General features: G+C 50.4%; 1 protein-coding gene across 1 annotated transcript; it reads left to right on the top strand.

Annotated features, from left to right (window-relative positions):
* The first annotated feature begins 9221 nt into the window (after positions 1-9221).
* On the top strand, positions 9222-14695 carry FAM3D (family with sequence similarity 3 member D). Its single transcript, XM_008931361.3, has 10 exons — positions 9222-9262; positions 9958-10084; positions 10828-10935; positions 11256-11276; positions 11906-12029; positions 12276-12334; positions 12704-12754; positions 14035-14119; positions 14249-14375; positions 14584-14695. Exons 2-10 carry the CDS (start codon positions 10072-10074, stop codon positions 14671-14673), a joined length of 678 nt encoding a protein of 225 aa, XP_008929609.2. The 5' UTR covers positions 9222-9262; positions 9958-10071; the 3' UTR covers positions 14674-14695.
* The last annotated feature ends 73 nt before the right edge of the window (positions 14696-14768 follow it).

Here is a 14768-nt window from a genome sequence, read left to right on the forward strand (position 1 = left end):
GACATTTTGTCTGCACTGTAATGTTTACTGGATCAGTAAGGTCCATTAGCAGCACAAAGGCAGAATTTCCTCTGCTGCCAGCACAGGGAGGGTGGGGAGTGGGGGTGGAAGACATCTAATTAATCTACTACTGTGGGTAAATAAAAATAACAGGACAGCTGAATGAGGACCTTATTTACCCCCCAGCTGCACTGCAGCCCCAAGCTGGGGTGTCCATGTGCCAGACCCCCATGGCATGCAGGGTTTGGGGGGCTGCACATGCCCCAGATTGGCAGCCACATCAACCAGATTCACAGAGACCAGAGTCAATGCAATTTGGCTCTGGCCGCAAATTCAAAGCCTGTACCATGGCTCCCAATGGCAAGAGGGCTGTTATATTGCTCCGAGCTACCTACTGGGTGGTTCACCTGCTTACCCACACTTCTGTACTCACCTGAGCAAGGTGTCATTTCACCACGGTGCTGAGGAGCTGGACCTGTACCTGGAAGCTGCAGCTCAAAGGCTTTTCTCGTTTTCTGCAAGATGTGTGTACATGTCTTTTTAACAGTCGTAGCTGGAAACTGTGTCCTCACATACCTTTGTAGCTACACAGGGTGTTCAGACCAGCATGGGCTGCTTGCCCAAAACTCAGGAGGATCAATTCTCTTCCCAAAAGAGGATTCCCTGCGAGGACAATGGGTCACCTCTGAGGGCTTCCCACTACATCATCCACCAAATCAGAAAAGGTACCTCTGACAATAACTACAGTGTATTTTCACAGGTCTCACAGATTATTCTGAGTTGGAAGGGACCAACAAGGATCATCAAGCCCAGCTCTTGAGTGAATGACCCATTGAGGGATCCAACCCCCACCTCTGGTGTTATTAGTGATTTCCTGCCACCCTACTGACCCACACCTGGGACCTGAGTACACCTCCTGACATGAATACTCTGGAAAAAATGGAGGTGAAAAACAGAGCACCTGTGTGCCTTGTACCACTGTGGACCCCTCCCTACCATGGGACAGCCCCTATGTCCCCAGGTTTGGGAAGATTTACCAAAATAGATGCCACTGTGGCAAACTTGGGAGATTCAAAGGGCTCTGCTACTGTCACTCAACTGCCCTCTGCACTTCACCTCCCCTCAGAGTCTGTGTCTCAGGCCATTTATTTATTGCACCTCATTGGCAAAAAAGGAAAGACATCCCCTGGCCAGAGGGAAATGTCCCAATTAAAGAGTGAACGATGCAGTAAAACAGCAGAGCATTCTTGAGAGCAGCGGTAAAAGTGGCCACCTCTTGTCCTCAATTTATGCTGCTCCCATCACCCTGGGCATTATATTTGTGCTGACAAGGATCAGTTTAACCCCTGCCTGCAATCTAATAAAAAGCTGGCATGATGCAAGCATACATAATCTTTCTTCAGTGTCCTAGGAATGGATGCAATAAAAAACTGCTGCTGCTGCTCGATGGCCACAGTCACTGCCTGGAATAAATAACTCCCTGTCCCATACCAGCAGTTGGAAGTGCTTCGGACCAGAGGCTTTTCAGACCCTCATCCCTTTATAGAATCTTGTAATCATAAGGTTGTTTAAGCTGGAAAAAAACCTCTTAGATCATTGCGTCCAGATGCTCCCCTAGCACTGCCCAGTCCACCACTAAACCATGTCCCCAAGAGCCACATCTACACATCTTTTAAATCCCTCCAGGGATGATGACTCAACCACTTCCCTGGGCAGCCTGTTCCAGGGTTTGACAACCCTTTTGGTGAAGAAATTGTTTCTAATATCCAAACTAAAACTCCCTTAGTGCAGTTTAAGGCCATTTCCTCTTGTCCTGTTGCTTGGGAGAAGAGACTGATGCCCACCTGGCTACAATCTCCTTTCAGATAGTTGTAGAGAGCAATAACATTCCCCCTGAGTCTCCTTTTCCCCACGCTGAGCCCCCTCAGCTCCAGCTTAACACTCCAGCTCATCTGTGAGTGCATCACGTGGCTGGTGGCAGTCACCCACCACCTCTCAGTATATACCAGGGGCAAAGCAAAAGGAAAAGTCCCAAAGGCCCTGCCATAAGTAAACAACAGGATCTTTCCCCTCTCATCATTAATTGACCGAATCAGAGTTGCAGAGCTGACATTACGCTCTGCTACCCTTTGTAATGAAATCACTGCCTGTGCATAAGAAACAAATTTAATGATATGATACTAATAGGGTTAGAAATTTCCCATGCAAATATTAATAATTTATATCTACATTCATTTTTTAATACTGCTTGCAGTCTGTAACAAGAAAATGATGAAGTTTACCAGCCTCTCTCACAGATCTTGTCTGGGGAGGGCACAGGCGTTACCCAGCTGGAGGCACAGGCTCCCCAACACGATTTCCCTGGAGGTGCAAATTAGCTCTTGGAAATCATGTCCTGGCCTGCAACCATGTTTCAAAAAAGAGATGATGCCTAAACATGAGCGCTGCTTGCATGGACAAACCAGCAAGAGGAGACGGACAGTGAGCCTTGGTGCTGCCTAAGCCTCTTCCCACAAGCAACACCCTCACCAAGAGCCGGGACTGCCAATGACCTCAGCAACAACGCAGGGTGGAATGAGCACCAAGCCCCCACCTGTGTCGTGAGGCAGCTGGCAGCAAAAGGAGCAACCTTTGGACTGTAAAGCCAGAGGGATCTGGGGACTATAAGGGCGGGGTGGGGAGGGCATTTTGTTGCAGAAGTAGGGAGGGATTTGTGCTAAATGTTCTTTTTTTTTCAGCGGTGAAAAAGTCTCTTAAAGGAAGGGCAGTGACTGCAAATCTGCGGGGTTGAAAGGGAAGCTAATTCCCTCGGACAGGCATAATTGCTGCAATTCAGAATGGTAAAAATGTGAAATTAGGAATAATCAATGGCTGTTTATGATCTGTCTCTATACTGTGAATTCAGCTAATACGGAGTAATTACACTGTGCTAATTCCTGGTATTTGTCATCGTTCAGTTGCAGAGGAGTCCTGCAAAACAATAAAAGCAGATTGGCTGCACTGGGCCCGCAGACCGGGGGCTTAGCACTGCCCGAGCTAATTTCTCTTTTAATAGTAAAAGCGGTTATGATTTCCCTTATTTATTTTTCTCTCCTGGCGGCAAAGCCGGCAGTGGGCTGTGCGCCGGGCTCGGCCGGGCGCAGGATGCGCTGCACAACAGCACCCCCAATAGCCGGCACCGCCGCGCTGCGGGGACGCGCACCGCGCACCAGCCCCTGCCCAGCCAAACACGTCCTGTCTCCGCTGGTGAAACTGCGTCTTCACCTTCTTGCCCAATATTGTTATAACAACCCTCCTGTCAAACTTTGTCCTCACACAGTTCTCATCTGGCACAGGGTAACCCTGCCGCGTCTCACCCGGATGCTCGGTCACTCCGGAAACCGATGGGATGTGTTTCCCGACAGTTTGCTGACATGATTCACTCTTCGGGCAATGAAATAGTGCTAGTTATTGACCTCTGCAAAAGTGGGAAAGGAGAGGTGAGTACAGGAACAGGATGGTTTATTGGTGGGTGAATAACCCCCCACAGCAGCACAGGTGGAAGGTGTGGGCTGCAAAGACAACCCTCGCCCTCACCCACCTCTGTCACATGTGGTGCAGGAAGTGTAGATTATGTTTAACACTACACAAACCCAGAAGTTACAGGTTGTTCGAAGGTGCTACACTTAACATCTGCAGTATGGGGCTTAGCTCGGCAGGAGCAATCAGAATCCATACACCCACAGTGCTTGTCAGGACAAAGTTTGCAAAGTGGCAGTGGCCAAGACCTTTCCTAAGAGAATTTGTCATGACTTCATCCCAGAGAGCACATCCCTGAAAAGCAGCATGTCCCTGGCCACTGCAGAGCCCCATAGGCGAGGGATCTTTGGGGAAACCTCCTGATGCTGAGCTTTCATGTCCTGGGAGGGACAGTCCTGCAGCCACTGGGGCTATTTGGCAGGAGCCACCAGTGCCCCAAGGCTTCCCACCATCCGCTGAGGGGCCACACACCCAGCACTGACACACGGAGGGAGGATGAGGAGGATGAGGAGAGCAGCTCCTTGCGTACCAGCCCACTCCTGCCAATTCTACCAGGGTGCTCATTGCAGTGCTGTGACTTTGCACCACAGACTGCTCATTCCCCACCTTGGCACCTTTTTGACATCACGTCTATTATTTTTTCTTAATTTCTCTTTCTCTGCATCACACAGAACCCCTGAGGGGAGCCTGAGGATGAGTCTGGTGTGATTCCATTGCACTGCACCAGTTAATTGTTTGCTGTGTTGAGATGAAGCTGATGTCCTGTTCCCAGCACTTGACACATTCACTAAAGCTAGGTGGCATTTAAAAAGCCCCCATTTAAAAGCCCCCTTCTGCTGTGTGCCACATTGGATGAGCAAAACCTGGGCTACCACAGGATGCAGGAATGGGACAAAAGGGCTCTCCATGCCAGCACCAGCACTTGAGCTGTGCCATAGCCACATCCCATGAGGAAAGCACACAGCTACCCATCTTTTCCTGTGGTTTCAGAGAAACATCTTGGATGGAATGTGCAGTTCCAGAGAGCAGAGGCATTTCAAGCAAGATTTCTTTGCTGTGATGATGAGGCTCCTGGCCCTGCTGATGGTTTTTGCTCATTTCCTCTGCAAGCAGCAGCAATGCCTCCATCTCCATAGAGGACTCAGAGGCCTCAGGTGCCTTGAAGCAGGAGGAGAAATTCATCACGTAACTGACCTCCCCCAGGGCACTACAATCCCCATGCCATGGGCCAGCTCCTGAATGGGTGGGAAGCAGGTGGATGGAGCAGGGACACGTGCTGTGGCACGCTGGGGCTTGGGGCACTTGGTTATTGAGCTGAGCCGGTTATTGCCAGCAGCTAAACAAACTAATGGGAAGGATATTTCCCTGGAGAGAGAGAAGGTTTTTGATTTAGACTGTACTGTTTAAGCTTAGACTCTCACCGCAGCTAAAATTTCCTTCTGAGGGCAATAATTATCCCAGTGCAGAGCCCAAGCATGTGTTTGCTTTTCTGCTCCCTATCTGGAAGGATTTGGTTTAGGGGTCTTTGATTTCCCCTGGTGTTCAGCACCCCCTGCACCCCTTGCCCAGCTCTGGGGACCAGAGCTGGAGGGAAGCAAAGAAAAGCTCAGTGCACAGCTTTATGCAGAGATCACCCTCAGGTAATAAACTAATTACCAGGGAGAGGCACTGGTCCCTCAGGGGTTCTGCTCCAGCCCTCTGCAAGCTGCAGTCCAAAGACAGTGCTGCTGCTGCCAGCCCTGCATTTCCTCCACTGGTTCTGGAATGAAAATTGCTTTAAAAGCTCCAAGAGAAGCCATTTAGTTTTTCTAAGTGATAGGAATGGAAAAGAAAAAGGAAAGAAGGAATGGGAACACTTTTGTTCTTGCTGGCAGGTAAATGAGGTTCAGCTTTTGAAAATATATAGGGCCTCTAGTGCTAACTGCAGGGCTAGAGTCTCCAAGGAGTGATTTCTTCCTTCAGAACCATAATAATAACAATAAATGATTAAAAAGAAAACAGCCTAAATCTATATCTGTAGTTAACTCAGGACTCCTTCAGAGTTCAGGTCTGTTGCTGAATAAATAAACGCTTACTTGAAAAAGGAACCTCCAGCCTCCTGCAAATGAGAGGCAGCGAAGCAGCGCTCAGGGGCAGCCCGAACACGTGCAACACAGCCAGGGGGAAATCCTGCCAGATCAGGTTATTCTGGCTTTACTCCAGATTGGGGAACACCAGGCCTGGCTTCCTGCCCACCCGCTCCCATTGCAGAACCCTGCATCAGCCACGCTGCCCAGTGTGCTGGTTTGATGCAAGAGCAGAGAGTCAGGCTGGTGACCGCCCTCAGAGAGGTTTTTCTCTTCTGATGTGCCAAAAAAGTGAGTGCCAAAGTAGAGAAAACCTCCAAAAGAAACACATGAGGTCATGGCCACAGGAATTACTGTTTCCTCCCTCCCATGGAACAGCTGCTCCCAACCACTGCTGGTCACTGCTCCCTGTGGGCTGACACGCCGGGTGCTCAGCCCCACACCGGGCGGTGAGATAAGGCTCAGGGAGGTACCATGAGTCACAGAGGGCTGGGCAGACTTGGCAGCTGCACTGCCACACTGCCCAGCACATGGTACCCCAGCTCCCTGGGACGCCCCAGCACCCCCAGCCTGCAGAGAGGGACAGCACAGCTGGGACGCTGAAAGGTACGTAGACTTGTCCCATCCCTGACTGGGAAATGTGGTTTCTAGAGCATGACTGAAGTAATGCATTTCTTTTTACTTGCTGGCAGGTTAGAAGGTTGCATGGGCAAGGTTTTGGTTGTTCCTCCTTCTTGTAGGCATTCCTTCCATGAGATGCAACTGTGCTGGTTTCATGGTCAGAACTAATGAACTACCTGTGTTAACAGGGATTTGTAATGTGGTGGAATCAGCTGTGTGATGTGGGGTCCAGATCAAAGCCCTTTATCCGTCATGGCTATGGATGAATTTGCAGGATGTTCACTGTGCAGAGTGTGTGGTTTGTCCAAGATCAGGCTGCTTCTCAGGTTATCATGTATTTTTTCTTGCACTGCTGAAAGAGACTCAGTCTTGCTGCCCACACAGCACCAATAGAGAGGGAAATATTTTCTTTAAAAAACTGATGACATCATCTGGAGTTTTGAGAAACCAGACTAGATGGGAGGGAAGGAGGACATGAGGTGGCAAGTGCTTCCTGGTAGAAAGCAGCAAACATTGGTCAACACCCTGGATAACTACTGGATTGTACTGGGGGTAGTTTTGCCATAAGATGTCCTCTCCAGCCATTTGGTGGATCCAGCAGCTGGCCAAGCATTTTTATGAGCAGAGGAATTTATAAGCCCTCTGGCAAACAGCCCCCTCCAGTTGAGTAAGCTGGCAAAACTCAGTCAGATTGACTCCTTTTGAGACTGAAAATGGCAGTGTAGCACCCTCCATTCTCCTGTGGTGGGATAAACCCTGAACACGGGGTGGATGTGCACCCACTCAACAGCAGTCCCTCCTCTGCACCCCTGCATTCAATTTTGCAGGAAAACCTGACTGTTGGAGGGGTGACTCGATTGGTGTGGGCAGTCACCCTCTTTGGAGCCCCAGCCCCACCCCACAGCAAAATGCTCGTGTTCACAGTCAGGGACCTGCTGGAAAAAGAGGGACATGTAGGGCTCAAAAGCAGAAAAAAAAATAGAAAAAAAAAGGCAGGAGTTTGTGGGGAAGCAAAGTAAAGTTTTCCTGCAGTGCCAGGAGGCAACAGAACGTTCACCTGCTGAATCCTGGAAAACCAAACTGTGTTTCTTCTTGACAGCAATTAACTCAGCTCTGCTGAGCGGCACTTCCATCCAGAGCAGGCTTGGGTGCAGCCTTTGCCTTACAACACCATGAACCTGTTTAGCAATATTTGTCCAAGAACTCTTTTTGTTCCTGGAATGCTTTTTAAGCAAATAATTTCATGTTTATTAGACAAATAACTCTGTTTAACACCTGATATAGTTCCTTCCTTTCTCCCTCGCCTGCCAGCAGGTCTCTGGCAGATGTCAGAGCACAGGTGCCTTTTATTCTGGCACAACACTAGGAAGAAAAAAAATTATTCAGTGCAAACAATTATAAAATAATGTAATATAAATAACAGGACATGGTTACTCTCTTGTAATGCAATCAGGTTCCAGGATTTTCACTGCCTAGGGACTTCACCCAATAAATTTTATCTGGGATTAAGGTGAAGATAAACAGCCCAAATAAATATATCACTTCCCTAAAGCACTGGCATTTATTGGTTTATTTTTCCATTTCTCTTCCTCTGCAATGAAATCAGTATGTGCATAGAAAACCCACAAATTTGGTAAAGGAGAGAACTATGCAATGGGCCCCTGTGAGGCCAATGGTCACTGTAGAGGTGGGGACCAAACAGGGAGGGTTTTGCAAACCCAGTGGAGTTTTGCTCCACTCACTGTGTCCAAATCACAGTCCAGGTCTGAATCCTCACCAGCTCCTGGCTCTACTCACAGCACTTGGGGGGAAGTCAACAAGCTCCAGAAGCAAACCAATACCAATTTTGAAGTTCTTGTGTCTTGCCAAGTGGGATTCTGAGGACTGCCCCCATTTTCTGACCTCATCACTAGATCAGGCACTGGCATGGGGGAGCCAGGACTGGGATAGTGTCCCTGTGTTTAACAAGCAGAACTTCATGTTGAAAGGAGCAAAAGGGAAGAGCCTTGTACTGCCTCTCCAGATCCAGCCACAGGCAGCATTCATCCTCCAAAACCTTTAAACCATCCTTTTTCAGGTCTGTGGCTCTTCTACCAGCTCAGTGAAATGGGCCTGTTAATCCCAGCTCCATCACAAGTTTTAAAATCTGTTTCAGAGATACCATGCTGGGGGCTGGGATGGACCAGGACAAGGTGGTGTGGGGAAGGGCTGTGGGAATCACAGACCCCCCTGACACCTCCCACAGGGACAGATTCCTGTTCACAGGCCCCTTCCTCTGGGAGGAATAGCTGCTGGGCAGAAAAGGGCGATTCTGCTGGGAAGCTGCGAGCTCGGCTGATACACTACCAAAAACACACTGTCATGATACCCTAGGGTACAGAAATACCTTCCAAGGCCTCCTTTAAAACACAGACAGGCCAGTCTCCCATGGGAAGCTCGTAATTCCCTGCTGGAGCAGCTCCAGCGTATCCTCCTTGCTGCAGTGACCCAGCAGACATGGGCACAGCGGAGGGGTCTCATGGGGGAGCAGTGCCAGGCTCCAGACACCTGAAACATCACTGAGGGGCTGCCTAAAAGCCCCAGACAATGATGCTGCAACCTGCCCCTGGGTGTAGGGAAAACCAAGGGGAGCATCATATCAGGGCACTGAGGGGGGATGCAGGTCCATCCCGCCCAGGGTTCAAGGCAGGACACGCACCACAGCCACAGTCAGTAACACGGCAAGCCCTGGGAGGGGACCCGGAGCAGGGCTGGGCAGGAGGGAAACCTCTTCTCTGCTTCCTCATGACGCAGCAGCCTGAAATCAACATTTAACCCAGCCCTGCTAAAACCCGTTGCTCCTTATTTACCCATCAAACAGGAAAAGCAACTCTCAGCACGGCCCTTTTACAAATTTTCTGTCAAACAGCACTTATAGGGCTGTTCAGTTAACATCAGGCTCATTAACCAGGAGGCTCATTAACCAGCACCTATCTCACAAGTGACAATTTGCCTTAGGAGTCCAGGGTGGTTTCCACAACAGACGTTCGCCCGGACTGCAGCCTGGAATTTCAAAGGTAGGAGTGGGTCCCCAGCCCCTGGGAGGCCAGTGCGTGGGGTGGCGGGTGCCTGTCCCGTAGGTCAGGGTGGCAGTGGGAGAGAGGGCAGCAGATGGACTCGCTCGGGTGGGAAATAGTTCATGCTCCAAATTACAACCACACCCCATCCCTGTGGGTGAAGTCGCTCCAAGATTTGGCCGAGTGGGAATATTTCTGGTTTTAAGTTGGGTGTCTGCAAAGCTGCCTGCTCTGCCCAGCACAGTGGTGCTGCCCTTCTTCCTTTCTCCTTTGGATTTGAAGGAGGACAAGCTTGTTCCCAGAGGTTCCCCTAACTGGGCAAGGCCAAATCACAGCTTGTCCTCGGACAGCATTTTGCAGCCCCTAATATTTAAAACCTACTTTGCATCATCCCAGAAGGAAATGCAGCAAAGCTGTAACTGAAAATATCCACCTCATCAGCAGAATAGAAAAAACGTGATCCATTACCAAGAACACAACACGAAACAGGAGCACGGGGGCAGCAGACAGACACAGGGAAGGGTTCTGAGACTTCAGAGGGATCGAGCTTTATCAGTGCAGCCTGCTCTAGCATACAGAGCTAGGACTTATCAGGGTGGGATCAAGCACATGTGCCTGATAGGAATTTGTACATCTCTGATGATGCCTTAGCTATTACAAATATGACTAAACATAGCTATTATCTTTTCATCCAGAACCTACCTGGCTTTGGTGGGTTACAGGTACTCTTTATGGCATTGCCTTCTTTTCTTCAGGGTGACCTGTGACCATTGGCCACCTCCTCAGCTGTGCTCTCCCTCCCCAACACCATGCGGATATCAGGTGAGGGAGATATATTTACCTTTCTCTGTCCATTCTTCTACAGTTCCTTATGCCTCCTTCTCATTTACATGATGCCTTCTAAGCCCTGACCTTTCCCTGCCAGGCACATGAGAAAAGGCCTTTGTGTAAGCATCAGGTTTTTACAAGATTTGTGTAGATTTCAGCCTGTTGTATTTTTCCCAGTGAAACTTTCTGTGTCTGGGAAGAGATGGCTATTGAGACGCTCCTGGTTCCATAAGAGCTATTCAGCTGCAATAAAAGTACATTTTTCTACTCTCTTTCCATGCAGGACTGGAACGTTTTGCTCTGATGAGCGCTGTTTTAAAGCCAAATGCCAATCACATTTGTATCAGCAGCTGCTCGGCTGTAGCAAGTGACTAATTGGGAGATAGCAGTCTTCCCAGCACTGGGAACATAAGAAATATTTGGATTTACATAGCTCTCTGAGTAATTATCAGATTTACTTTAATGTAGAGAGAAATATGAATAGTGCCTCCCAGTAGAATGGTAGTGCCTATCTGAGCATCACCACATACTCCAGAGATATTAATTAAGAGATCAGAATCCATTTAGATGGTGAAGGAGTGTTAGCTGCGTTCCCACACCGTGTAAGCACTGGCTGTCACCCTGAGCCTGGTAACCTTGGGACAGACAAACCAAGTCCCCAAGAAACCAGAGGGATGCCCCGGTCTGACGAAGCTGCGGCTGCTGCTCTCACCTGGCTCCTCTCCCGCACCTTGCAGGTGTGATCCGGTGCATGGTGCTGCTCATCACACTGCTGGGCACATGGTTCATCATGCAGACGTACTTCCACCACAGCTGGAAAACCATCAGCCTGCGGAGCTGGCTCGGTGAGGCACCAACGGGGCTCCAGCCAGATTCAGAGGGAGGGTGTGGGAAGTTCCATTGCAAGCCAGCCCCCAGGGCTGGATATAGTTGCCACAAATATTTGCACTTGCAATCTCTGGCCAAGGCTATAACCACTAGCTCTGACCACCAGGGCAGGGAGGGGACAGCACAGTGGGAAGCTGCACTGGGGCAGCGTGGGTCCAGAGATGCCTGCAGCCATAGGAACCAGTTTTGGGGAGCTGGTGCCTGAACAGCTGCTCCAGGCTTGGGGAAGAGCCAGCTGCTCTCTGGGGTGTCTAACCCTCCTGCTTGATACCCACAGGTGCCAGGAACAAGCCCAGCAGTGAGTACTGCTCTCGACTTCATCTCTGTCCCACAGCTCCGCTCCAGGGTTGAGGGTGATGGTGGATGCGCGATAGCTGCCCTCAGAGCCAAGGCAAAAATCCCACCCTCCCAAGCACAGGAGGATTTGCTATTGCACACAGCAGTGGGGTTTTGGCAGGCTCTGCGAGCACACAAACCTTCATGCAAACACCCTGCCCCCAGCAGAAGCACCCTCAGGGCACAGAAGGAAGGTCATGGGTCCTGCCAGGTGGGTCCCTGCCTTGGCAAAGAGTGGGGAAACTCTGGGCAGAAAAGCCCTGAGGGTCTGGCCTTGGATACCAGCTCCAAATGCTCCTGGCACACAGCCCTCTGACCCCTATGGCAGCAGCTGTGCCATCTCACACCCAGAGCAGCACCTGGCAGCACCAACTCATACCTCCCACCCCAGGCCTCCACACCGTAAACCTCAAGCACAAAGCTGGTCCCAGCCCCAGGACAAGCCTCCTTCATGCAAGAAGCCAGTCCAGGTGTTACCCCCTTAGTGGGCCACTATCCCCAGTTCCAGCCCTGCTCAGCCACTCAGGGGCATGGCCTGTGTCCCCCTGAGGGGCCAATGCCATGGTTTGCAGCTCCACTCCTCCCTCGCAGGTGAGAAGCTGCCCCGGCACAAGTGTGGGAACCAGAAGAGCTGCCCTCAGAATTATTTTGCCTTCAAGATCATCAGTGGTGCTGCAAACGTGGTGGGACCTTCCATCTGCTTTGAAGACTTGGTGTAAGTAGCACATGGCAGGAACAGAGCAGCCGTGGCTGGCCTGGCCTTCAGTTTGGCCTCTGCCAAGCACATCAGTGGCTGTCACAGAGTATTTGTGGTTAAAAAAAATTTCTGTAAATAGATTTCTTTGCTACCACTTCTGGAGTATTTTGCTGTCTGCAGCTTCTTTGCCCCATCACAGTTTCACTGGCACCAGCATCTCCAGGGCATCCCTGCACTCACTGTGCTCTCTGCTTTCCTTTCCAGCCTCATGAGCAGCATCAAAAACAACATTGGCAGAGGCCTGAACATTGCACTGGTGAATGGTGAGTTGGGTGGGCACTGACTCCTTTTTCCCCATGGCAAGGTTTCCTTCCTCTCCCAGGAGAGAACAGGCCATTGGGGACCCCCTCCCAGGCACTGTGGCTGAGCCAAAAGCATGCCCATCTTGTTGCATGGGGCACACAGCCACAGTTATGGTTGCAAGCACTGCCAGTGAGAAGGGAACAAACCCACCTGGGTCAGTTCCACATGCATGACAGTTCCACGAGCTCCTCCAAGCAACACAGAAGATATGACACGCTGAGGGAAGAGCAAAGCATTTGGAGTAGGAACCCCTGGCCCATGGTCAGGCAAAGCCTAGAGCCACCCCAGTGCAAACTCACTGTGCTCTGTTTTCAATTTTAACCTTTCAGGAACAACTGGGAAGCTCCTGAAAACTGACTCATTCGACATGTACTCTGGAGGTGAGCACCATCACTCTGCTGCTTAGTGGTTCCCAGCCAGGGTTCACACCAACACTGCTGGCTGCTGGCTACTTCAGCTGCTCCTCTGTCATGTATTTAACCATAAATTTGAGTGGACTTTGACCAGAATTGCCAGCCTGGGTGGTAAAAGCCCAGCTTTCCCTGAGGCCATCAAGCCTGGAGTCCTCACAATGCATCCACATCCAAGATAGGCTTCTCACTCCTTTTACGTGCACCCAGTAGCCTGGAAAACATAATTTCACTAACCTGAACAGACCAGGGCACTCGAGATTTGAGAAAGGTACTTTCTGAGATCAGGTAGTTAATCCTGATATTTTGCAACTTGCAATTCAGTTTTTGAATGCTGGTGGTGGCTGAGCAGCAGTTTGTTTCCCTGCCTTTCGTGGAAGAATAAATGAGGGAGCTCAGGGCATGGCAGTGAGACACGGCCTCCGGGCCCAGCAAGGAGCATGGCAGCAAAGACCTGTGCCTGCTGGCTTCAGACAATATTCCTAGCAGCAAATAGATGCCCTGAGTCAGGGCAGCACCTGGCTGACACTGACATGCTGGATGCTGAAAATCCCACCACTGTTGCCAAGCTGTTACCAAATCGCTCTGCAGCTTTGGCAGGACTCATCAAAAACCACGTGTTAAAATCATCCTTGTAGTCCATTCAATTTTCCCTTTTCTGTTCAAGCCTTCCCTAGAGATCAGTCCCCCTCTACGCTCCTTGGTTTTGCCACTTATTCTTGATAACTCTGGATTTTTGAGGAGAATCGCCAATATAATGGTATTTCCAGCTGAGTTCATGAGCAAGATGCTTGATAGAAGAGGTACTGGGAACGAGAAGGCAGTCGGCTCCTGTGCCACTAGATGGGGCATTGGATTCAAGCATCCCACAGATGCAGGATGAGGAATAATTCCCTCAATACAGCCATGATTGCAGGGCAGGCAGCTCTGTGCCTGGGCAGGTTCATTTCTTGTGTCAGGAAGTAAATTCACATAACTAGATTTCACAGTTAGCGAGCAAAGTTTAGAAGCAATTTCCACCCTGCAGTTGTACTGAGAGAAGGACATCAGTCCTGGGCGCTGCAGGAAAGCCCAAGTGGGAACATAGGATGGGGAATGCAGCATCTGGGACCCCACCCTTCCCCAAGTCCATGGCCCCAAATCCTGGCTAGCACCAGCATTTTCCACTGACCTAGGGGAGGCTCCTCCAGCTACCACACAACAGTCCCTGCTAAATCCCTTTTTCTCTTCCCAATGCTCTTCTCTCCCAGACATTAAAAAGCTGGAAACCTTCCTCCAAGGGATCAGGCGCGGCACCCTCGTGCTGACAGCAAGCTACGATGATCCTGCCACAAAGTGAGTTTGCCCATGGCAGCAACACTGGGTTCCCCAAAAACCTGCAGCTGGGGGAGCTGCCAGTAGCAGAGAGGGACAGGAGGGGACACCCACCTGGCAGCACACTGCCACCCTCTTACCCTCTTTCAGGATGAATGACAATGTACGGGCGCGTTTCATGGAGCTGGGCAGCAGCCACGTGAGTGAGCTGGGCTTTCGGGACAATTGGGTCTTCTTGGGAGCAAAAGGGCTGATGAACAAGACCCCCTTTGAAAAGGTACGTGGTCCCCCCCTGACACCAGCTCTGGAGGCTCCATCCTCTTCATAGCACCTCCCAAGCTATATCTCACCTACCTGTCTGCAGAAGACAAGGGCCAGTGGCATTATCCTCCACGACAAGCCAAGCTGCAACTTCTGCCACGTTGCAAACTTGCACTATGCCACCAACCTCCTCATTAGTTTTCTCTCTCTCTTTTTTCTTGCAGCACATCAAAAATGATAAGGAGACAAATAAGTATGAGGGCTGGCCTGAGCTGCTGGAGATGGAGGGCTGTGCCCCCAGGAAGATGGATTAGCATCAAGCTCTAGCCTGCCACACAGGGCAACCTCCACCAGTCCCACAGGTACACCAGCTCCATCGTGGAGATCCCAGCCTCTCCACTTCCCGGTC

Source organism: Manacus vitellinus, unplaced genomic scaffold, assembly GCF_001715985.3.
Source record: "Manacus vitellinus isolate BGI_N305 unplaced genomic scaffold, ASM171598v3 scaffold_14_pilon, whole genome shotgun sequence".
Lineage (NCBI taxonomy): Eukaryota > Metazoa > Chordata > Aves > Passeriformes > Pipridae > Manacus > Manacus vitellinus.

Bases quoted from the DNA above. Each gene is read 5' to 3' on its own strand.
- FAM3D (XM_008931361.3), top strand. The intron at 10,936-11,255 runs GTGAGGCACCAA...TGATACCCACAG, and splicing joins CAGCCTGCGGAGCTGGCTCG to GTGCCAGGAACAAGCCCAGC. The intron at 12,755-14,034 runs GTGAGCACCATC...CTTCTCTCCCAG, and splicing joins ATTCGACATGTACTCTGGAG to ACATTAAAAAGCTGGAAACC.